The sequence below is a fragment of the Buteo buteo genome, unplaced genomic scaffold (assembly GCF_964188355.1).
Source record: "Buteo buteo unplaced genomic scaffold, bButBut1.hap1.1 HAP1_SCAFFOLD_131, whole genome shotgun sequence".
Classification (NCBI taxonomy): Eukaryota; Metazoa; Chordata; class Aves; order Accipitriformes; family Accipitridae; genus Buteo; species Buteo buteo.
In genome coordinates, this window is record NW_027439295.1 from 164557 (window position 1) to 190243 (window position 25687).

General features: G+C 41.3%; 1 protein-coding gene and 1 long non-coding RNA gene across 2 annotated transcripts; one reads left to right on the plus strand and one right to left on the minus strand.

Moving 5' to 3' along the window:
- Positions 1-2187: 2187 nt before the first annotated feature.
- LOC142028062 (uncharacterized) lies at positions 2188-5704 on the minus strand. The gene is made up of 3 exons (XR_012649377.1): positions 5331-5704; positions 4985-5084; positions 2188-3989 (listed from the first exon to the last, which is right to left on the minus strand). It is a non-coding gene; the product is annotated as an uncharacterized LOC142028062 (long non-coding RNA).
- A 226-nt stretch (positions 5705-5930) lies between these two features.
- Positions 5931-23878, plus strand: LOC142028066 (E3 SUMO-protein ligase ZNF451-like; the record flags this gene model as incomplete). The annotated part of the gene is made up of 8 exons (XM_075022167.1): positions 5931-6185; positions 6467-6550; positions 16130-16213; positions 17423-17548; positions 19108-19219; positions 19834-19984; positions 21364-21490; positions 23725-23878. Coding segments are annotated over exons 2-8 (835 nt in total), but the record flags the coding sequence as incomplete, so codon positions are not given.
- Between the last annotated feature and the right edge of the window lie 1809 nt (positions 23879-25687).

Consider the following 25687-nt stretch of genomic DNA (forward strand, 5'->3'; position numbering starts at 1 on the left):
ACACCTGGCCAGCTGTGCTGCCCAAGAGAGATGCTACTGAACTGCCAGGGAAATGTGCCATTGAAAGCCAGACAGAAATAAAGTACTTCAGAGCACTCCATCAAAATATCAGGAGAAAACCCCCATAACATTCTGTTGCCTCTCTTTTTAAACATTTAGAAAAATACCTAACTGCTTATGTACGTCTAATAAATTATATGCTACAGCTATTTGGCAGTTACAGTTTAAACAATGCAAGTCGGTTTGTAAATTATACAATTTTAACTGTTTAAAAAAAGTTTCATTTATGGTAGAAAAAAATCAGTGAGATAAGAGATCCCTCATATAGTTTTACTTTTGAAAAAAAAAAAAGAAAGAAAAAATCAAATCCCCAGTGCTGCAATACCTCAGCAAGTACATCTTAAAAGCAAGGGGGTACATGACAGACAGGAAAGAAATAAAACATAGAGATAGGGAGCTTGATAAAAGTAGACACAGAAACAAAGTTCAAAAATCCAAGGGATTAAGACAGGAAACCATGAAAAAATAGGGAAAGCGAACTAAATAAACAAAGACATAAAGAAAATTTAAAAAACAAGGACACTAAGGAAATGCAAGAAATAATAAAAAATAAAGACAGCGAACTGGATAAAAGCAGACATAGATAATGTTTAAAGCAACAGGGATTAAGGAAATAAGGAAAAAATTACAAAAATTAAAAGCAAGGGCACTAAGGAAAGACAAGAAATAATTAAAAAATAAGGAGAGTGAACACGATAAAAGTAGATAGAAAATTTTAAAAGCAATGGGGATTAAGGAAATAAGGAAAAAAACCTAAAAATAGCAACAGCAAACTAAAACGGAGACTTAGAAAGAAAATTTTAGATGTGATGGCACTAAGGAAACACAAGAAATATTTAAAAGAAAATACAGCGAAATGAACTGGGATAAATGTATCCAATTTAAAAAGTGGGGATTAGGGAAATAAACTGAACAAAACAAAAAGAAATGACGGAAAACTAAAATGGAGATGTAGAAAGAAATTTTAAGAAGTGATGGCACTAAGGAAAAACAAGAAAAATTGACTAAAAAATAAAGACAGCAAACAAGATAAAACTAGAAAACTATAAAAGCCAAGGGATTAAGAGAGAAAAGAAGTAAAAAATACCAACAGTGAACTAAAACACAGACATAGACAAGAAATTTTAAAGAGACAGCACCAAGGAAAGAGAAGAAATAATTAAAAAATAAAGACAGCGAATGGGATAAAAGCAGGCATAGAATAAAAATTTAAAAAGCAAGGGCACTAAGGAAAGAAAAGAAATTATTAACAGAAGACAGCTAATAAAGGATGTTGAAATATGTTTAAATTCTATAAAAGAAAATAATTAATTAAGGCCACATAATGAATATGTGGAATTAGTTGCTAGAGAGCATTACTGAGTTTATAAAAAAGACAGTCTGCTCAGAAACAGCTTCCACATCCTATGTGATATCCAGACTTTGTCTGGAGGTTTGGACTTGGAGATCTTAGTTCATGAAGAGCAGACCATGAGTACCTCCTGCTCTCCTAGGTTTGTCTGCTCCTACCTGTGGCAATCTACTGCCTGTGTTTAAAAAAAATTGCTTACTCTTTTACTGAGTTAGACTGTGAATGTGCCTTGCAGGTGGCCCACCAGCCAAGAAGTCCAGCAGGCTGCATCTTTTCTCTTCTCTATGAAACAAACTCTGCATAAGAACTTTCCTAAGCTGACCCAAACTGGGAAGCCTGTGCTTTCCCAGGAATTAGCTGAAATACACTAATTTTGGAATTCAGAGTTTTGTTAGCATATTGGAAATGATGACATGACTGCATGGCAATTGCCTTACTATTTCTTTTCCTTAACTGTATTGTTTAAATAGGAGGAGGATGTTTGGACGGGATGTTTGCAAGAGTAAACATTTGCATGAATTACTGCTGACAAATTCATATTCAAATGAGTGTCAGTTTCATAGGGTATCAGAGTTTGGAAAAATAATGCCTCCTTGCTGTTCTAGTAACTTGTTCCTATTGCACCTCATCTATTCTCAAGAATCAAAAGTAATTAAGTGCAAATGCAAGCTACAAACAGAATGGCTGCTATCAATGTTCTATTAGCAAATTCAAGTTATAAATGCAAAATATGAAAGTTTAGGCAGCAACAATGACTTCAATTTTCCAAGTGGTAGTCAGGTTTCCATTATTTTAATAACGAAATAAAACTGCTCAAATCAGTGTTGTTTATACAGTCCAACAACAGTGATTAAGTTGTACAAATTTTTTGACTAGTATGTTTTAATTAGCATTCAAACAGTAGAAGACAAAAACCCAAGAATCACATCTTATAGAAGGGGATAATTATGAGTTTACGCATTAAATCCAGGAAATACATGGAAAAAATATTTCAGCTGTTGTGTGATTTTTATTTTTTTTTCCTTTCAGCATCTCAATATGTCTACCTTCTATCATAAAGCTATTTTTTCATTCATATATGGAAGGAGGCTTAAAACTAACATTAGTAATAGTAACTCTGTTTACAGGAAAAATAAGTGCACTAAATTAATGCTCACATTAAATACCACATGTTATTGCTGATAAATGTCTGTTCACAAAGCTCCCATAACATCAAACTTCAACATGCAACCCTGAATCCTTTTTCTCCTGTGTATTTGATAAGCACATACCAGTGAAGTGCTTTGTTTGCACACTAGCAGCTCTTTTATATAGATGCACAACTCAAAGGTGACGTTTACACTGTTCAGCTTATTCAAAGCCAATGCATTGAGTAACAATGATTCATACCAACTTTTACTTTGGGTGGCTCAAAGCAACTATATGATGAAGCAAAAGAGCAGTAGCAGATAAATAGCAAGAATCACGGGCATGGGGGCCCAAATGATGTTCCCTCAATCCTGCCAGTGTGGGGAAATGAGGAGAAGGGTACTAACAGGACAAGTCAATAACTGGTTGCAGAGCTGGTGTTGGTGACAAGGTTTTAAGTTGTATGACCATGGGACCCTGCTTGCAGATCACCGTCTGCTTGAGAGAGATAAGATCCACCTCACTAAGCAGGGCAAAGCTATTTTTGCCAGTAGGATGGCTGACTGCATAAGGAGGGCTTTAAACTAAGAATGGAGAGGGAGAGAGTAACCGGCAGCCCTGTGAGGGAGTGATAGACATGGTCGAAGAGCAAAGGGCATGGGGTGATGTGACAGGAATGGAACACAAAATCAACAAGATGAGGCTTAAGCGGGGTCACCTCCAGCACTTGCATGTAAAGCAAGGAAATGCCTACAAGGCACCATGATGGAGAACCCCCCCCCCAATCCCTTCCTAGGCAGTCAACATGCTGGGGTGCCTCTCTAAAGTGCCTGTATACTAATGCATGCAGTATGGGGAACAAACATTATAAGTTAGTCTGTGTGCAGTTGCAGGGCTATGATCTTGTTCGGACATGGTGGGATGGCACCCATGACTGGAGCATTTCAATGAAGGGAGACCGGTCCTTTAGGAAGGACAGGCTAGGAAAACAAGAAGGGCAAGTTGCCCTTTATGTGAATGAGCAGTTGGAGTGCACGGAGCTCTGCCTGGGGATGGATGAGGAACTGAATGAGAGTTTATGGGGGAGGATTAAAGAGAGGACAAGTGCAAGTGACATTATAGTGTATGTCTGCTATAGGCTGCCTGACCAGGAAGAACAAGCAGATGAGGTAGACAGATAGGAGCAGCCTCACATTTGCAAGCCCTGCTCCTCATAGGGGACTTCAACCACCCAGATATTTGCTGGAGGGACAACACAGCAGGGCATAAGCAATCCAGGAGGTTCCTGGCGTGCACTGAAAACTTCCTCTTCCAAGTCATGAAGGAGCCGGCAAGGAGCAATGAAGAGCAGTGCTCTGCTGGACCTCATACCAATGACAGGCTTGTTGGGAGTGTGAAGCCCGAAGGCAGCCTTGGCTGCAGTGACCACGAGATGCTGGAGCTCAGGATCCTGAGGGAAGAGAAGAGTGTAAACAACAGGCTTGCAGCCCTGGACTTCATGAGAGTGAACTTTGGCCTCTTCAAAGATCTGCTTGGAAGAGTCCCATGGAATAAGGCCCTGGAGGGAAGAGGGACCCAAGAAAGCAAGGATCACCTCCTCCAAGCTCAAGGGCAGTTCATCCCAGTGAACAGGAAGTCAGGAAAAAATGCCAAAAGATGTGTAGATGAACAAGGAGCTCCTGGTCAAGCTCACACACATAAAGGAAGCATACAAAGGGTGGAAGAAGGATGGGTAACATGGCAGGAATACAGAAACCCAGTTAAGCATATAGGGATGAAGTTAGGAAAGTTGAAGCCCCGCTGGAATTGGATCTAGCCAGGGATGTCAAAGACAACAAGAATGGCTTCTGTAAGTACAGAGGTGACAAAAGGAAGACTAGGGAAAATGTGGGCCCATTGTTAAATGAGATGGGTGGCCTGGTGGCACAGGTGAGTTACTGAATGCCTTCTTTGCCTCAGTCTTTACTAGCAAGACTGGCCTTCAGGACTCCCAGAGACCATGGGGAAAGGCTGGAGTGAGTAAGATGTACTCTTGGTGGAGGAGGATCAGGTCAGGGGATACTTGAGCAAACTGGACATACATAAGTCCATGGACCCTATGCATGGGATGCACCCATGATTGCTGAGGGAGCTGGCAGATATCATTGCGAGGCCACTCTCAATAATCTTTGAATAATCATGGTTGACTAGGAGAGGCGCCGCAGGTCTGGAGGAAAGCAAACATCACCTCCATCTTCAAGAAGGGCAAGAAGGAAGATGCATGGAACTACAGGCTGGTCAGCCTCACCCTGATCCCTGGGATAGTGATAGGGCAGCTAGTCCTGGAAACCATTTCCAGGCAGTTCAGTGAGAAGAAAATCATCAGGAGTCAGTCATCCGTACAGCATTACCAAGGGGAAGTCATGCTTGACCACCCTGACAAACTTATATGATAAAGTGACTGGCCTGGTAGATGAGGGGAGAGCAACGGGCATTGTCTATCTGGACTTCACTGAGGCCCTTGGCACCGTCTTCCACAAGATTCTCACACCCAAGCTGTTGATGTCTGGGACAGATAAGCAGACGGTGAGGTGAACTGAAAACTGGCAGGCTGAAAACGCACAGCGACGCGGGGGCAGCTCCCGGCCGCCCCGCCGCCTCTGCGCGGCGCTAAGGGCCGGGCCCGCGCGCCCGCCTCTGGGAGAGGCGATTTTCCCGCCCCCCCCTCCCCCCTCCCTCCCCCCTCTCCCCCGTCTCCCCCCCCCCCCCTTCCCCTTCCTCCCCCTCCCTCCCCCCTCCCCCTCCCCCTCACCTGTCAGCCCCAATGGCCGCCACCCTCCTCCTCCCCCGGAAGCGGCGTGTGGGTTTTCCGCCTTTGAGCAGGAACTCTACGCAACCCAACTGAAGGCGGAAGGGCTGAGGCAGGACATTATTAAGGGAAAGAGCCCCGAAACGCCGCCGTGAGGGGTGGGGGGGCTGCGCTATGGCGTTGTCGCCCTAGCGCCCGCACCTGCCATGGGGAAGAGGAGGGGGAGCGAGGCGAAGCAGGCGGCAACTACAAATCCCGGCAAGCCGTGCCGCGCTCCCGCCCCCCCCCTTCCCTCCCCGCCGCCCCCGGGCTGAGGAGGAAGCGGAGGTGCGCTGGGTCGGGGCGTTGGTGTGCCCTCGGGTGCTGGCGGCGGCGGCGGCGCGGTGAGCGGGGCCGGGGCGTTGCGAGGGGCGCGGAGCCGTCGCTTAGCAACCCGACCCCCGCGGGGCGGCCGGGCGAGGAGCGGGCGCCCGGCGAAGCCGCCGCTTCCTCACCCGCCGCCCATCCCGGGCTGTGGCGGCGGGGCGGCCTGGCGGCGGGGCGTCGCGGGGCTGGGGTGTCCGTGCGGGTGAAGAAACGTGAGTCAGCAAAGCCGCCCGCCGGGGCCGCGCCGCTCACGGAGATCTTCCGCTGGGCAGGACGGCGCTGGTTTTGAAGCCAGAAGCTCAGCCTGCTGGCTCTGGCGTGGTCCTAAAGCGGCCAAAAGTACCCGTAGCTGCTAATTAGGCCTGAACTCGCCCCGCGTCTGTCACTAAACCGTCCTCTGTGTTCTGGCGGTGGTGCGGCGCCGTTAGGCTAGAGCTCCAGTCTGTCTCTTGCTGGGGTTTTCAGACTTGAGCACGTTAATGAACTCTGGCGGTAAGCTATAGCTATGGTTGCTGGATGAAAATAGGTGCTGGGATGCTTTGTAGATAAGGCCACGTTTTGCATATTTGGAAAAATACAGTAGTGTGACTCGAGTCAAAATTGTTACCCCTTTTTGTGGTATTGCTGATAACTGTCAGTGAATGACATGAAGAGGCTTGTTGAGTGCAGGTAGGCTGTAAAGCCAAAGTAGGCATAAAACAGAAAATCCTATATAGTTAAGGAAAACTTATAAAATAAAATGATGAAGTATGTTTTGGTTTGTTTCTCTTTAGATAATGGAGTCTCATAGCTCTGTCAACATTCGCAAGAGTAAATCACCAGCTTCCGAAAGCGAAGATGAGATTGAGTTCATTGGAGTAAGTAGATCTTGTACTGGAAACACACTGTTGCTTGTAGTAAATGTGCTTTCGGTAGCTCAGTAAAATAGGAGGGGGTCTTTGAGTACTGTGTTGATGATCTTGATTATATTTTGATGGAAAGCATTACTTTTGGATTTAAAGATAATTTAATTTGTGAATCTTTATGGCAGATAACAAATCTATCTTAAAGGTTTATGTGCCCTTTCTTTGGAAGGGTATAAGATGTTGATTGATGCTATAGAGAGAATATAGACTTGAGTATCCCAGCAGGTGAGTGGGGGATTACAGTGATCAAGGAGGTATATGAGAGGTCACTGTAGATTACTTGTCTGGTAATCATATTGCATAGCATTTTGCTTCATGAATAGTGGCACTGAAGTTAATGGAATAAAGCACTCCTCACTCTGCAACACAATGTCAAAACCACTATACTTTGTTTAGAAGAAGAGGACAGAAATAATGGGTCCTCTCAAATTGTGAAGCACTGTGTAGTAGCTACAGTACAACACGTAGTCTCATGCTGACGTGGCTTATGTGAATGTAACTTTAGGAAACTTAGATCTATTGCATATCCAAGAAAAGCAGAATGTTTTTCATGCTGGCCTGTGTTCTGGCCTCAATCAGTCATCAGTGAAGTGGTGCTGGATGGCAGGGATACGTGCAAGAACAGAAAGATGATTTTTCCTAAGGAACAAGTCATGCAAATAAGATCAAGTGGTTAATTGATGCCAGGACTAATAATGGATGGTTTCCTATGCATTTGTCTTATTTTTAATGCTGAACAATAACTAGATTATTTTTTTCTCTATTTTGTATGGTGTTTGATTAAAGCCTAAGTTCAATGTACAGACTTTTTCTACAGGCGTATTTAGGTGGTCAAGTATGGGGGACATGTATATTTTTTCAAAAATTATAAGTAGTTGATTATCTCTGACACTTCTTGGTCTTTTAGTTGATTTGGTCAAAATTGACTACTGAGTTCAAAATTCATTATATACACTCATAAGCATTCATGTGTAGCATGATTGTGTAAACTTCATTTTCTTGAAGCAGTAGGCAAAGAATGAGGAAGGTAGTATAGCTTTGAATGTGTAATGATTGAAGGGCTGCTGGAGCACCAGGAGCAGTAACTGAAAGAAAAGAGACTTATTAAAATCAATGCTTCTGCTACCTTTTTTTAGCTTGGTTTCACTTGTGGATAATATGGAGCCTTTGTGATCCCAGTGATGATGGCTTCTGAGAGAGGCTGCTATAGATAGGAAGATGACTGCGCTTAGGCTTGTTTGTGCAGAATTGGTATTTTGGAGTGAGGAGCTTACTGTTGTCATTGATGAATACAAGGGGAAAGGTGTGTGACCCTGCCCATCACCTAATGTCAGCAGTGCGTCCTAGGATCTCCCATTTGCTCCTCTGAGTGAGGGTGAACTTCGACTTTGCAAAAGGATTTCTAAACTATTTGGCTAGCTTTAGATCATTGTTTCCATATAATAATGTGTATGACTAGAAGCGTATAGGCTTCATAAATGTTTTGTATGCATGCTACTTGGATCATCTGAGTACTATTTTACTGCATGGCCTGAGGACCCAGTGCACCCAGGTGGTACTGTATAAATTGAATTAGAGAAGACAGTTGGATGTCTCGACCTGTGCTCATTTTGGTGGAAAACAAATAGTTGTAGGCCATGTGATCTCTCTGGGATTGTGTTTTGTTTTGTTTTTTTTTTCCTTGAAAGTTGGGTGGTTTTTTGGTGTGGGGTTTTTTATTTGTTTTGGGGTGGTTTTGTTGTTTTTTCTATTTCAGTTGCTCATTTTAGGGTGTTTGAATTCTTACCGTAGGACTATGACAAAGAGTCCTTATTTGATGGACTGAAAGCAATCTCTGCTGCTGCCAGAGTTTTTGAGCTTTTTAAAGTCACAGATTCACCCTCATTCAGGAAACTTAGAACCGTTCTTCCATAAATTCCCACCTTTTAATTCTGCATTACATATTTTGTCCACTTAAAATCATTAAAGTCCTAAGTTTTGCACACCAGCAGAAAAATACAATTTAATCTACAATGCAAGCCATTATTCCTGATGGCTTAATTTCTTAGGATAGGATGGCCTGGCTCCCATTCTGTTTCCTTGGGAAAGATAAGGCAAGAGTGAAGAGATTCACAGGTTTAATGGGGTCTACAAGTAGGCAGATTATTCAAGTTGCCACAGCCTGCACTGAAAGCACTGGAGTCCTGAATTGTTTTTTGTGGATTTTGGTTTTTTTTTTTAGTGGTATTGATCCACTCATTTTTTTTTATTTTCTGACTAATTTCTTTAAAGATGAGGCTCATCATTATGCTGCTCTTTTAAAAAATATAAGTTATCCCTGATAAAGTTGGTGGCTTTCCCAGGCAAGGGCTTTTCTTACCGTTGTTACTCTGTGTGGGACCTCAAAATAATATATAGTTTTATAAAGTGTTTAAATACCTCCTGACTCCTCTGTTGTGTTATAATGGTAAACACTGTTAAGGAGGGTATTTTGTGTTTATTTTCTGTAAACATTTGTTAAGTACGCATAAGGATTATGTATCCAAAATAAAACTCAACTGGAAAATTGAAGATATATGTATTTAAAAATTACTTTAATTTTCTGATGCAATATTACATTTATGTCAAGTTTTTTTCCACTATTGGTGATTTTTATTTCAAATGTCTGAATTCAAAGGAAAACATACTTCCATAGGCCCTGACTTATTCAATAGTGAGCTCTAAATTGATTCAATTTGAAATCCAGGAAAACCAAACATACTTCATATACTTTGCAGCTTTTCCTTTTTACAATGTTTTGGGAGCACTTCATAACAAAAGATGCAGCTTCTCTCTGTCCTGAAAGAGTGGGAGCAGCCACTTACTTTCTTGTAAATGAATGTTTGTTTTTATTTCAAACTTGAAGAGGACTTCTGGCCTATTTCGGGAACTGATGATATTAGAAAAAATAATTCATTAAAACCCAATTGCAGTTCTTTATCTGTTCCTTAAGACCTCTGTAGGAACTCAAAGTTTTTGGGTTTGCTTGTAATTGTTATTTTCCAATAAAAATTATATCTGAAGAACACTTGGCTCTGGGATATACCAAAATCAAGTGATTTGCTGAAACATGATAGTTACCATTTAATGTTTTGTTTTCTTTCCCCCTGGGGTGTTAAATATTAGATATAGACTCAAATATTTGTCTCTCTGGCTTTCAGTTGCATCACAGCAGGAACAGAATAAAACTGTAGAGGTGTTATGAAGCATCTCTGAAGCAGGACTTTTATTTTTGCTCCCAACCCAGGTCAGCCAAGAACTTGGATTTTTGTATTTTGGATTTTGTAATTTGGATTTTGGATTTTTTGGTAGGTTACAGAAATCAAAACTTTCCAAGTGCATGTTGGTTCACAATGTTGGTCAGTTACTCAGCAGTCTTAAAGCTGGAAGTCTGCTGGGAAAAAGATTTAGGGCACAAATAGTGTATCTTGTGTTGTTTTTTAAATTTATTTTAATGTAAGCTTGTTCTATGATAATTAGTGTGTTTACATATGTACACACAATTATGCTCACATAATTATTTTGTCAAAGATATATTAAGTCTGTGGTCACGTATATTTAAAGCTAGTGTCATACTTTCTGTATGCTAGTGTGTGTCTATGTAAAAATTTACTTGTGCTTTTTAAGTAAATGGGTATTTGGTCTGAATGCACGTAAAGCTTAAAAACTGAACAAACAAACAAAAAACCTTACGTGATACATCAGTAGACTAGGTGTCTGTTAGCTAGGCCTAGTTACCCAAAGATTGATTGAAATGAGGGAGGGGAAGAAAGTGAGACCACAGTTTAGGACTTTGTGAGAAAACTTTTGGAGGCAGTAAAAATGAGTTTCACAGAACTCCTTGAGAAGAAACTGTCCTTGGAGATTAATATGAGGCTCTGTCCTGCTTTCAGCTGGGATAGAGTTAATTGTCTTCCTAGTAGCTGGTATGGTGCTATGTTCTGAGTTCAGTATAGAAAGAATGTTGATAACACTGATATCAGTTTTCAGTTGTTGCTAAGTAGTGTTTAGTCTCAAGTCAAGGATTTTTCAGCTTCTCAAGCCCAGCCAGCAAGAAAGCTGGAGTGGCACAAGAAGTTGGCACAGGACACAGCCAGGGCACCTGACCCAAACTGGCCAACAGGGTATTCCATACCATGGGACGTCACATCTAGTATATAAACTGGAGTGAGTGGGGGCAGGGGATCGTGGCTTGGGGACTAACTGGGTGTCGATCAGCAGGTGGTGAGCAATTGCACTGCGCATCATTTATACATTCCAATCCTTTTATTATTGCTGTTGTCATTTTATTAGTGTTATCAATATCATTATTAGCTTCTTTTCTGTTCTATTAAACGGTTCTTATCTCAACCCATGAGTTTTACTACTTTTCCCGATTCTGTCCCCCATCCCACTGGGTAGGGGGGAGTGAGTGAGCAGCTGTGTGGTGCTTCATTGCTGGCTGGGGTTAAACCACAACAGGCTCCATCTTTACCAGCCACCAATTAAACAGATTTGATTATATTAACTGTTACATTTAGTATTTTGCATAGCATAGTGAAATGCCAGTTTTGTTGGTTCAATGCTAATGCTTTCAACCAAAGCTATGAATAACAGCAGAGAAACCACAGCTGTCTAGAGATTCAAAAGATAATTTTCTATCAATTAAAACCTAGAAATTCTTCCAGTAACCAAAATAGCTGCGATTTAGCCATTGGTTTATTGCTTAGTGTCATGGCTGTTGGTTGGTGAGAAGAGTGGCTTTTGAAGATTGTTTAGGGAAGTAATTGAGAAGTAGAGCATGGGGGTTTTTTGTTTGGTTTTTTTTTTGAAAGTGAAGGATCTTATAAGGATGTGAAGACTGAGCATATCCTAGTACTGAGCATTGATGGCTTGGCTTTGATGATGCCAAGTATGCCAGTATAATCAGCTAGAGAGGCCACAACTTTCAGCTGTTTGTTGAGTGCTTGTCCATGTTGGTTCTTCTGTAATCTCAGGCTCTTGTGTGCCAAGATACTTTTTAGCTGGTGGTGGTCATCTTGTGGGGACATCCAAAGAGTTGGATGAACCTAACTGATCCTCAGCTTCTTAACTCTCCTACAGTTATGGAATCCTTGGGATTGGCACTATCTTTGCATTATGTTACTGTTTAGTTTAACCAGTTAGAAAAAATGAAGTAATTAAACTTCTCTTAACTTTCAATTTGGGGCTCACCCTTCTGCAGAGGTGAGCCAACAGAGCAAAAGCTAAATTCCCACTGGTGAGAACTTTCCCTCTGTGTGGTGCTGGAGTACTAATTGGGAATGTTTGCTTGCAATACCTGCTCTCTCTTGCCGGAAAAATTATATGTTTCACCTGGCACCACTTCTCCAATCCAGATTAAAAATATAGGAAATCCATCTGAAGCTATGGCTTGCATGAAATTCTCAGAAGGTCTCTGTGAACATTTAAAGGGGAGACTAGTCCTAGACTCAGTCTCCCTCCATGAGGATGATGTCTGTCCTGGGCCACTGAATAAAGAGGCTTTGAACTTCCACTTTCATTTTGGTATGAACACCTTTTGGCAGAGAGGAGCACTGCTGTCAGGATGAGCCCACGCTGAAGTGACTGTTTCTTCAGAAGTAGTATTTGGAGTATTTTCTGTGTAATGGCACTCCGCTGGGATGGCTCTAAACCAGTGTTGTGACATTTACTTTCAATCACGGTTTCTCACATACTGACTTAAGCGGTTCCTGAGTAGATATACTTGGGGTAGGTTTATACTGTTTTCCCCAGATCTTATACTTTCTCAAAATAATCTTTTGTGGCACAGATGAGTTCTTGATCAGACCCAGGATTGTAGTTCTTACACTCTTTAACTTCAGTATTTGTTCTTAATCTTCATCTAAAGGTTAAACTACCAATGAATGAAACACAAACTAGCCTAAATAAATGCTATGTTTGAGACTTGCGTTATTATTCAGGAGTGTTTATAGGCAGATGGTGTGGTGGTTTGGCTTTTCTTTTTTTTCCCCCATTTTATTTTTGTGGAAAATAAGGGTCTGTGTCTTTGAGGAGTCATTTTAAAGAATTATATATAGTGCATTTGTTTTCAAAAAGTAGTACACAAAAATCATGTAGTAGGAGGCACAGAATTTGGAAGGAAAAAAAGAATGTTTCACATATGCAAACAACATTTAAACAATTGTAATATTACTTGTGTTACATTGAATTTACTGTTCTGGTCACTAGAACTTCCTAGGCTTGAAAGCAAGTTACTCCACTTTTCAGCTGTCAATTTCCTAACTTTAATTAGTTGCTGAACCCCGGGAGTAAGTAAACAGAAATAAGGAAAATCTCTGCATTTGAAGAAGCTACAGCTGTTAGGATCAACTGAACATTTCAAAACACATTATTGAACTGATTGGGCAATGAGGTGGTCTGAGTGTGTCTTTGAACTGTTACTTGCTAACACCTGTTGTTCAATAAAGATTTAATTTCTTATAAGTTTATAGAGGTGGTCAGTTTCTACAAAAGCAAATCTGTCAAGGATTGTTTTGGGGTTTTTTAGATTTTATTTATAAAACCACATTCTCTTTATTTAATAAAGTTAAGCACAAAAAAATGTTAAACACACTTTTGGGGTAATTTGAGGCATGCAGCTGGATTTATACAAGTTTTTGTCATCTGTCCAAGATCTCAGCCCACTTCCTCCCCAGTGACACAATGAGGACCATTTATGCCTGGCCAGCTGAACAGCTTTACAGCCTTGAAAGGTGGAAGAATGTAAAGAATGAGATGCAGTAATGACAGCAGAAGGAATTGCATGCTCTTGTTCTCTCTGCTACTTCTCATTAGGCAATAAATCTTCCTAACCTGCCCTAGTGTGTTGATTGTGAAGATCTTGAGGACACTGTCAAATATATGGCAGAAGTGGTGGATAACAGTACTGCACCTCTTCAAGAAGTCAAGTCTGCTGACTATCATAAATCCTTCTTCTGCCTGGAAAACTTAACTTTCTAACAAATAAAGAATACCTTTGGAGTATATAACAGCTCTGTGGTGTCAGCCAGCAATATTACCAGACAAATGGCTAATACTGCAGTTTAATCAAAAAGTTGGTCATATGATATAGATGGCATTGCATATACAGACTAAAAAAAACCAACCACCACCCCCATCGCTACCAAAAAACTTTTAAACTATCTTTGGTTTTGGTTTGAGGTTAAATAATAACTTTCAGAATTTGGGTGGGAATCTTTATGGTATGTGGAGACTTTAGTTAACTTTGCCCCTAGCTGAAGATGGGTGGGTACACATTGGACCATGGATGTAAGATAGGGTCACTAGGAATATTTTTGTTTGGTGTAGACTTACTCATCCTGTTTCATGTTCATTATAGGGATTATTTAGTTGGCATGTGATAATGTGGTAGCATGATATGGGGGGTTTTTTTGCATGACATCAGATTATGTGGACGTAGTGGTTTTTTTTTTGCCTTTAAAAACTGAAGGCTCTTGTCGCAGTGAGTGTGGATGAAGCTCCAGATGTTATTTTGTACATCTTCTTTAAAAAAACTTATGACCTATGTGCTTAGTTTGGGTTGCTGATTTTAATTTTTCTTCTCCATTTGCTTTTTCATGTTTGTGCTAACATTCTGCTATCTACCAGAAGCCTGTAGCAGAAATGTGAAAATTTGTATGAATGGAGAGTGAATGGGAATGCGCGCGCGCGCGCGTGCACACACACACACACAGACATGCATGTGTGGAAGCACTAGATGGAATGAAAAAAGGAGGCATAGGAAGGTGTGTAAATCAACTGGTGTTGATACTACCTGGACTAGCAGGTCATTGAAGTCACAGACTGTCTACGAGAATTTTCTGAAGACACATATCAGGAAAGCAAGGGGTAGCATTCACACAAATTAAAGCCAAGGCTTAAACCATTAAGATGATTGCAGAAGACAAAGAACAGGGCTAGAGCCTTAAGACATCCTGAAGTGGAGACAAAAACAATCAATAACCTTTAGCGACTCACACAGAAGGGGCAGTATGGAGAGAGACAAAAGATCAGATATATGCAAAAAGAGCACATGGCTGCCAAGCTAGGAAGAACAGAGAAAACTGAAGTACTTGTTGATAGCCAGGGTCCTTTGTCCTCCCTATCACTGCATGGAGTCCTGACCAGGCTTCCTGGATGCACATCTTTGCAACTGAATGCTGAACAGACATTTGGATGTGTGTCTTTGTGCTTTTGAGTATGTGGTGCGAATGGGTGAAATGTATTTTCTTTTAAAATAAAATTACCTCCCCCTCATTGTGATTCCAATACAGAGAAGGCACTTGTAACCTGCTTATGGAGTACCTGCTCAGAAAGGAGTAGCCTTCAGGGCTTAAATGTGTATGAAACTGTTTCCTACTTTCTTAATGTTTGACATGCCTAAGGAGTTTAATTTCTTTTTGTATCTGGTCTGGCTGAGATGAAGTTAATTTTCCCCACAGCAGCCCTCATAGTGCTGTGCTTTGTATTGGTAGCTAGAAGGGTGGCGTTAGCACACTGGTGTTCTGACTACTGCTGAGCAGTGCTCACACAGCATCAAGGCTGTCTCTCCAACATTTCCCCCCTCACCACCAGTCTTGTTGTGGCCAAGATCTTTGGAGGGGATGTAGCCAGGACAGCTGACCCAAACTGACCAAAGGGATATTCCATACCATATGGTGTCTGCTCAGCAGTAACAGCTAAGAGAAAGGAGGGGGGACATTTGTTATTAACGACCTTTCTGTTCTGGAGCAACCATTATGTGTACTGAAGCCCTACTTCCTGGGAAGTGGCTGGACATCACCTGCTGATGGGAAGTAGAGAATAAATATTTTGATTTTTCTTTGCTTCTGCATGCGGCCTTTGCTTTTGCTTTATTAAACTGCCTTTATCTTGACCTACAAGGTTTTCTTCCATCTTATTTTCTTTCCCACCCCGGTCCTGCTGAGGAGGGGAGTGATAGAGCGGATTGGTAGGTACCTGGCACATAGCCAGGGTCAACCTAACAAGTTAGAATTTAATTTGTGTCTTTTAAAAACAAACAAAATGAAAACAAACCCTGAAAAACAATGAAAAAACATTTAGCGTTGTTTAGTGAAATCTAAGACTGTTCCTTTCTTGGTAACAGTCTGCTACCCTATTACTACTGAATTAGTGGCGCAAGTTGAGTATCTTTAAAAGTGTAGATCTAAGTTGTCTGAGAAGATGAAGGATATAAGGTTATTAAGCAAGCTAAGACTGTTAATTTGATTTTTTTTCTAGTTGATACCTATATGTTAAGTTGATATTTTAATAATTTGTGAATACTTATTTATTTGCATGTTTTACCAATTTTGTGGATTAGTCTGTTAAGTGGCAAAGTTGCCATGCATGGATTTCATTACTGTGCCCTCTTGAAACCTTGGTAAAATACTCCTTCAGATATTGCCAATGCTGTAATGGATGCAACATTTTATCTCTGAGGAAGACAATTTAATGCTTGTGTGTGTGTGTGTTTAACACTTTTTTTTTCAGGAAGGACCTTTAAGGCCTGTACTTGAATGCATTGATCTTGTCAGCAGTGAGGATGAAGAACCTAACAGCAGTTCTTATATTCGTGTGAGTATGTTAAAATGTATTTTGGGACTTCTCGGTTGAAGAAAATATTCTGCTGTATTTTTTTCCCATCAGTTACTCTTAACAAAAAAACTTGTTAGAGATATTTTTAACAAGTAATAAATAAATAAACCAACATTAAAGTCTTTTGATTTTTACCTAGTGCTGAGTGGAACTTCATTTTTTCCAGAGCCATTTTTTGCCTTCTTGAAATGGATTTGGAACTTTTATTTGGCTTTCAGTGGTTTTAGCAAGTATGTCGAAGAAAAATGTCACTTGACAGGTGACCTCAGAATTCAGTGTGTCCAGTCTAGCCTGCCGACGTATCTGGCCTACTCCCAGACCTTTTCCTTCTAAAATAACTTTTTAGGAGCAGTTTATAGGTTGGAGGACCTTATTTTGATGACAACCTGGTCTTAACTCAACCTCATTCTTCATAATCCCTCCTTAGAATGTATGTCAGAAGCAGGCTGGTCAGTTCATGTATCCCCCAAGCTTATTGGGCCTACTCTGCAGAGCCTTTGAGAGGGACAGTGACTGAGATTGACTCTACTAGAGTTGGTTTTGGTAGCAGCGGCCATCTCTTGACTTCTGTTTTCCAGTGTTGCAGTAGAGGATGTGTATAATAAACCCGGTTCTTAAGGAAAGGTGGGTCTTCTGTATATGCACAGGCTCATTCCACCATGATGATTGCTAGAGCTGATCGTGTAACAGGAGCAAACTACAGTGTATACCCTATCCCTTATGCTAGAAAAAGCTAATGATCTACCTTTCTGAAGATATTGGGCAATGTTGTCTTTGAGCAAGAATGATACCAGTTCTCAGTTTTTCAGATGGGCTGCATGTTGGCTTTGAAATCTTCAGGAATTTTGTTTACCTACTTAGAAGAATTTACGTAATTTTTAATTTGTCGGAGACTTCCAGGGCACCCAGCACAATCATCCATGTTCCTTCTAGTGCTTTGGCAAGGCTAATGTTGACGTTGAATTGCCTTGAATATGTAGGGAGGTGGAGGTTGTTTTGTTTGTTTGTTTATTAACAGAAGTTACAGATGCTGGTAAATAGGAAGAGAAAACTAGCAAGGTAGATCATGAAACTTAGGATTGGAGTATCTGTACTGAATTATGTCCTGATGCTTGGGCATCACTTTTCACTGTATTAGTGCCTGTTACTTAACAATTACCAAATAAAAGTTTAACTTTCCAATTGTAGAGCAATACTAAGCGTAAAGATCACATTGACTATCAGAAAGAACGAGTTGCATCAACCTTGGATCGTCTGGCACGCCATGTTGAAGTAGAGAAACAACAAAAAGAAGAGAAAAACAAAGCCTTTAAGGTATTGGACATATTTTGGTTCAGTAGAATTGCGTAATACAGGCCTTGTAGTCACAAGTGTGTTTGTTTTCACTACTAGGTAAATAAAAAGATTGGTGAGCTAGACCTGGAACTAGCAACTAGCGATTTTTGCTTCTGCAGCATTGTTTGAAACACAATATGGCTTTTAACTAATCACTTTGCTAGTCTTATTGCAGTTCCTAAGGCGGGGGGGTGGGGGGGTGGGAGGGGTGTGTGGTGTGGTGGTGGAACCTAACTTCCTGCAAGCCAATGACAAAAACTTGTTCTCTTGTTTGTATATATAGCAGAAGGACCTTAGCATCAATTATTCTGGTTAAATAATTGAAAAATAACAGTTATCACAAACTATCATGCAGCAAGCCTAGTTATCTACCTGCTTTTGTCTGAGATTTTTTGGGAAGCTGTTTGCCACATTAAATGTCTGTATCAAGTAGTATGTTATAATGGGATAAAATTTTCTATGTACAAGGCATAATTTTGAATTTGAATGCTATTAATTGTATTGTGCAGCCATTTGAAAGGCATGGAATTTTAAATTTTTGTTACAAACTGGGAGGTACAGTCAGTAGGCTTAAGGGTAGGGCTGCTATCAGCAGGACCTGGACAGCCTGAAGGAGCGGGCTTAGAAGAACCTAATGAAATTCAACAGAGACAAATGCAAATCCAGTATTTGTGGAACATGCTGACTCTCCAGTCTAATTTTCTGAATACTCTTAATGGCTTTTAAAGTCACATAATTGTGCTATAGTTACAGCTTGTTACAGTCTACAATAGACTATGGAACTATAATACAACAGAGTAAAAGGCTGCTAGATATAGTCCAAGGTAGCTGTGAAGTACAGAGGGCTACATCCCTCTCCTGTCTTCTCTGCTTAGAATTTGGCAATCTGTTAGTGTCTCCACATAGTTTTTCAACTGTAAAGTGGAGTCAGAGATAGCTATGTAGCATTTAAAGTAGTCTGAGAATGAAGGTTAAAAAATCCTTTTGTTAATGATGAATATTTTCCTGCTGGGCGGCTCCTCACTCCTCATCAGGTAATGCAATCTGCAGAATTAACATTACTCTTCAAAGTGAAACTGCCTGCCTTCCCCCCCTGCCCCCAACAGTGGAAGAAATTGACTCTTTGGTTTCAATAACCATTTTGTGTTGCCTTTTTTTTTTTTTTAGTTTCATTATTATTTGTTTCTTTTTATAATCTTACAGTCTCAAAAATCATCTTGGTTATCTACATGCTTCAGAAACTTCAGTAGGTGCAGTAAGAATAAATTAATTGATCTAAGCTGTAGCTTTTGTTTAGGGCACAAAAATTAGTACTATTTTTGTATTTTTTTTTTTAATTGCTGTTACATTCTATCTTTATTGCATTATATAGAAGCTAGTCAAGTTGTAAGATTCCCCCTCACCCCCTAGGTTTTTGTGGGTTTTTTTTCCTTAGGTTTTTGGAGACCTGCATGTAAGTTTTGGTATACATACTTAATCTTTAATTATTTTTTGTTTAAATTTTATCGCCACCTTGCCTGATATGTTTTCCCCTTCAGGAGAAAGTTGATTCCCAATATGCTCATGGGTTGCAAGAGCTGGAATTTATTCGGGAACACAGTGACACAGAAGCTGCAAGGTTATGTGTGGACCAGTGGTTAAAAATGCCAGGTAAGAATAGGAAACTAAGTTTCAGTGATGCATTTTCTAAGTCCTGCATTGCAGAATTAGAACACGTGATAATTGCATTGAGCAATACTGACATTGAGCTTGCAGGTGCCTCTTATGCGTAACCAAATCTTACAATATTAACTTTGCTAGAGTGTGGCATTTCAAAGTTCTTATACACTCATTTCCATAAAAGCTATTCTTCTAATGTTTTGCTGCTTAGGACACTTAATATACAAAGTCTAAAACCCACTAAGGCAATGTTAACTACTTTTATAAGCAAAGTTGCTAGAAGGAAAAATATTACTGTTGAACTGTTGCTCAGGAAAATGTCTACATAACTAAGTATAACTTCAGAAAGTTCAATCATTTTAAAATACTGCCTGGAGGAAGGGTGTTAAAGTGTTTGAAAAGTAATCCTACTGGGGATTGAAGAGACAGATTCTTAACTGAAGGAGCAGACTTATTCTAGTAGGATTGAGTTACAGTGCATTGTTAGCTTGCTTTTAACAATCAATATAATTTGAATTTTAAATGCTTTAGGGCTTGTGTGTTGTTTTGTTTTATTAAGCCTCTATAATTCAGATTCTGGTTAAGTGCTTTGTTTTACAACACAGGTCTCAAACCAGGCACCATTAACAGTGGAAAAAGGGGTATTTATAAGAGGGCAGGTCAGACACAAGTCAACAGCAGTCCCATATCTTGTCCTGTGATGCATTGCAACAGGGAGTTTGATAATGGACATCTCCTCCTAGGTCACCTTCAAAGGTAAGGACATAGTGCAAGAGCTCAGTGCAAGAAATAATAGTGAAAGAATATGCTCAAACTTTGGACATCAGCATCAAGTCTGCTTTAAACTGCCTGTAGTGACAAAATTCCCTTTGGAGAGCAGATTGATATGTTACAGATTTTATAATTGATTTCTTGCTCTTGTTGAGCATTTTTTAATATCTGGTTTTTTTGAGAAACAAGATTTCTGTTCTCCGCTTCTGTTATTTCTTCATCCGAACCTGAAAAAGAGCAAAAGGCTAACATATACAACTTGATGGCAAAATTTTAAAAATGCCCCTAATGAATGGGAAGAGGAGCAAGAGCTATAGGCCAGACATCTGTTTATAGCTGATCGTTGCTAGTCAACACTCACTGTGTCTGGGGTCAATTCCAGCATATATACTGCCTTTTAACTAGTGAATGTGTCATGGGGAAGGTGGTAAGGAGAGAAGCTGAGGGGAGTGTTGTGGGTTAACCCACCCCAGTATGCAGCTCAGCCCCTCACAGCTGCTCACTCACTCACCCCGGTGGGATAGGGAAGAGAATGGGAAGGCTAAAAGTGAGAAAACTCTGGGCTGAGGTAAAAAACAGTTTAACAAGTAAAGCAAAAGCTATGCACACAAGCAAAGCAAAATAAGGAATTCCCATTGGTGTCCAGGGCTTTATCACACATAAAGGTTACTTGGGAAGACAAATGCCATCACTTCAAACATCCTCCCTTCCTCCTCCTTCGTGCAGCTTTTATTGCTGAGCTCAGCATCATACGCTATGGAATATCCCTTTGGTCAGTTGGGGTCAGCTGTCCCAGCTGTGTCCCCTCCCAGCCTCTTGCCTATGCCCGAGCCTACTTGCTGGTGGGGCAGTCTGAAAAACAGAGATAACCTTGACGCTGTGCGAGCACTGCTCAGCAATAGCTAAAACATCCCTGTGCTGTCAACACTGTTGTTCGTAAATTGTTATGGTTAGTTGTGCATCCGTAACAATCTAAAACACAGCACTGTACAAGCTGCTATGAAGAAAATTAATTCCATCCCAGCTAGAAGTAGTGTGGGGATGTAAAAATAAATACGTTTTAAAAATCCCTCTGTAGGAAATCGAGGCTTTGTTAGTTCTCTTGCTCTTAAAACCAGTATGATTTCTCGGCAAAGGGGCCATTATAACAGGTAGGCTGCAGGGACCATCACCTCTGTACAGGATACTTCAACTGATGTGGTTAGTGATAGGGGAAGTGAGGAATTTTATGGTTTAGGTTGATTGGATAGGTTTTTGTCCAACAGCTTCAAATGACAGAATTCTTCCCATTAAAAATTAAAAAAAAAATTCCCATTTTGACTATTTAGAGGGAACTAGTTTGTTAATTATTTTTCCCTCTCCAGGTTTGATCATTCTCCTTGTGACCCAACAGTCACATTACATGGACCCCCAAATAATGCTGTTGCCTGTGTGATATGCTGCAAAAGTTTTTCAACGTCTCAGCAGTACAGTGATCATCTTCTATCTAAGGCAAGATCATAAGGATAAGTAACTCACATGACTGAACATAGCAGAGGGTTTTCAGGATGTATAATTATGCACTGTTGTTTGGGGTTTTTTTCCTTTTAACCCTCTTTTCCCAGCCTTCTTTTAGTCTTCAAGATAGCTTTTCTTATTCTGCTGTGTTTCAAACACCTGGTATATGCTGACAGTACTGCCATTAGATCTGCCCATGAGGTTGTACTTTCCAGCACACTTTTGAGAGAACCGTAGTTCTGTCTTGAACCTCTTGTCCCTCTATTGGTGCTGTGGAAAGGTATTAGTTTTTTTGCATCTCCGAAACTGAAAGATAAATGCAAAAAGTCAGGGTGAAAAAAGTGACGGTAAAGAGAAGCAGCAGAAAGGAGATGGGGGAAAAAGAGGCAACAGAATGAGAAAGGAAACGTGGGTGATTCAGATGCAACTGTTGCTGTTTCCAGTCTCTCTGATATATTTGCTGCTACTCACTAGTTAACTTACAGAAGGGAAAATGATAATCTAGCATGTGAGTTTTGATTTTAATATAAGCTAATAGTATTTGCTTTTTTTGTTGTTGTTCCTCCTTACCTCCACTCTTTTAACTTTTTTGATAATGCTCTCTCTTTCCCTTCTGTTCATGATTTACCACTGTAAAACCTCAGTTCAATGACAGATGCTCAAGTGTTATCTTCTAGGTGTGTGGTTTTATTTAAGCAGTCTGGTGTTGAATTGGATAATGGATAACATTTTCAAAGTTTAGCGTTTTAAAACCAAATATTGTTATGTACCCACCTAGTCTCCAGAAGCTGTGTTAAATTCAGGGGAAGTTTTAGATACTCTGAAAATTGGACTACTTTTAGCTAGTAGCAGTAACTCCTGTTGCATAGTCATATGTGACAAGCTTGAAAGATTGCATCAGTTTGTCCCTGCTCTTTTTCCATTGCTTCCAAGTTGTGTGCCTGTGGTGTATCCAGGGACATGAGCAGGAGTTACAGACAAGTTTGGGGAAAGGGAGTGGCTCTTGTAGCAGGCAAGAAGATCGGATTATTTTGGTGTGGAAGGATGGGAGATAATCGTAAACAAAGCTATGGAAGAACGCATAAGCATATCATGAAGATTCTTTGAGTGACATAAGAACGGAGTAAGCAAAAATGTCAGAATCAAAATTAAAGGATTTTTGCCCTGAAGGCAGAGATCTGAAGTTGGTGTAGAACGCAAAGTGGGATGGAAGGAGTTGACTTTGATAAAAGTCACGGGCCTGTCAGGCTACTCTGAGCAGCAGCATTTTGAGAAGTTGGAGGTTAGCAAGATAGGTAAGAATCAACATGAGGAAAACCAGCTGCTCTAGTGACAGAAGGAGCTTTTTCTGAGAGCCTGGATAAAGGGACTAGCTAAAAGTTGATGGAGCCCAGAGTTCCTGAGGAAGGTGGTTGCTCCCAATGGTGCAAGAAGGGAATGGAAAAGTTACCAGTGTGGTAAGGATGAGTAGCTGAGTTTGATAATGGCAGTTTGGCCAGTCCCTTGTGTCTCATGAGATGAAGTGTATAGGCGTAGGCTGTAGATAAACATACATGTAGTAGCTGAAAACCTAAAAGTGAAAATATTACCACAGAAGGGAGACAGGAACAGAAGGAAGGACATGAAGAGAACTGGGACCAGTTTCTTGACTTAATATTTTTCTGTCGTGGTTTAACCCCAGCCAGCAACTAAGCACCACGCAGCCGCTCACTCACTCCCCCCCCACCCAGTGGGATGGGGGAGAAAATCAGGAAAAGAAGTAAAACTCCTGGGTTGAGATAAGAACGGTTTAATAGAACAGAAAAGAAGAAACTAATAATGATAATGATAACACTAACAAAATGACAGCAGTAGTAATAAAAGGATTGAAATGTACAAATGATGCGCAGGGCAATTGCTCACCACCCGCCGACCGACACCCAGCCCGTCCCCGAGCGGCCAAAATCCCTGCCCCCCCCTTCCTAGTTCCTAAACTAGGTGGGACGTCACATGGTATGGAATACACTGTTGGCCAGTTTGGGTCAGGTGCCCTGGCTGGGCATGAGAAGCTGAAAAATCCTTGACTATAGTCTAAACACTACTGAGCAACAACTGAAAACATCAGTGTTATCAGCATTCTTCACATACTGAACTCAAAACATAGCACTGTACCAGCTACTAGGAAGACAGTTAATTCTATCCCAGCTGAAACCAGGACATTTTCCTAACTAAATAATTTTCTCTTCCAGCTAAAGGAAAATGACGGACATAAAAAAGATCTCCCTCCACAGCATATTCAGTGTTTTGCATGCCCAAACTGCTTCCTCCTTTTCACCAAAAGAGATGAATGCTTGCAGCATATGTCAGGAAAGAACCACTTCCTCCAGGTTTCCAAATTGAGTGGTATGTTGCTACTAAGTGTACTACTTTTCATTCCTTCTGATAATTGATCCTTATGATATGAAGTGACTTACATTTTTCTGCTGTGCAAAAAAGCTTAAGGTTTGTAAATTTGTTTTTCATGAATTCTTATTTTTCTTTTACCTTAATTGTGATACTGTTCTCTAAGAGGAGATAAATCATAGAATGGTTTGGGTTGGAAGTGACCTTAAAGATCATCTAGTTCCAACCCCCCTGCCATGGACAGGGACACTAGACCAGGTTGCTCAAAGCCCCCTCCAACCTGGCCTTGAACACTGCCAGGGAGGGGGCATCCACAACCTCTCTGGGCAACCTGTTCCACTGCCTCACCACCCTCACAGTGAAGAATTTCTTCCTTACATCTCATCTAAATCTACGCTCTTTCAGTTTAAAGCCATTACCCCTGGTCCTATCACTACATGCTCTTGTAAGAAGTGAGAAGTCCCTCTCCAGCTTTCTTGTAGGCCCCCTTTAGGTACTGGCAGGCTGCTATAAGGTCTCGTCCGGAGCCTTGTCTTCTCCAGGCTGAACAACCCCAACTCTCTCAGCCTGTCTTCACAGGAGAGGTGCTCCAGCCCTCTGATCATCTTCGTGGCCCTCCTCTGGACTCACTCCAACGGGTCCGCGTCCTTCTTATGTTGGGGGCCCCAGAGCTGAATGCAGTACTGCAGGTGGGGTCTCACCAGAGGGGAGTAGAAGGGGAGAATCACCTCCCTCGACCTGCTGGTCACGCTTCCTTTAATGCAGCCCAGGATACGGTTGGCTTTCTGGGCTGCAATGCAAACACACATCGCTGGGTCCTGTTGAGCTTCTTGTCAACCAGTGCCCCCAAGTCTTTCTCCGCAGGGCTACCCTCAATCCATTCTCTGCCCAGCCTGTAGTTGTGCTTGGGATTGCCCCAATCCATGTGCAGGACCTTGCACTTGGCCTTGTTAAACTTCATGAGGTTCGCACGGGCCCACCTTTCAAGTCTATCAAGGGCCCTCTGGATGGCATCCCTTCCCTCCAGCGTGTCGACCACACCACACAGCTTGGTGTCATCGGCAAACTTGCTGAGGGTGCACTCGATTCCACCGTTCATGTCACTGACAAAGATGTTAAACAGCACTGGTCCCAATACCGACCCCTGACAAATGCCACTTGTCACTGCTCTCCACTTGGACATGGAGCCATTGACCGCAACCCTTTGAGTGTGACCATCCAGCCAATTTCTTATCCGCTGAGTGGTCCATCTGTCAAATCCATGTCTCTCCAATTTAGAGAGAAAGATGTTGTGCGGGACAGTGCCAAATGCTTTGCACAAGCCCAGGTAGATGACGTCTGTGGCTCTTCCCTTATCCACCAACGCTGTAACCCCATCATAGAAGGCCACCAAATTTGTCAGGCACAATTTGCCCCTTAGTGAAGCCACGTTGGCTGTCACCAATCACCCCGTGTTCCATGTGCCTTGGCATAGCTTCCAGGAGGATCTGCTCCATGATCTTGCTGGGCACAGAGGTGACACTAACTGTCCTATAGTTCCCTGGGTCTTCCTGTTTTCCCTTTTTAAAAGTGGCAGTTATGTTTTCCCTTTTCCAATCAGTGGGAACTTCCCTGGACTGCCACGATTTCTCAAATATGATGGATAGTGGCTTAGCCACTTCATCTGCCAGTTCCCTCAGGACCTGTGGGTGCACCTCATCAGGTCCCACAGACTTGTGCACCTTCAGGTTGCTTAGGTGGTCTTGAACCTGATCCTCTCCTACGGTGGGCAGTTCTTCATTCTCCCAGTCCCTGCCTTTGCCTTCTGTG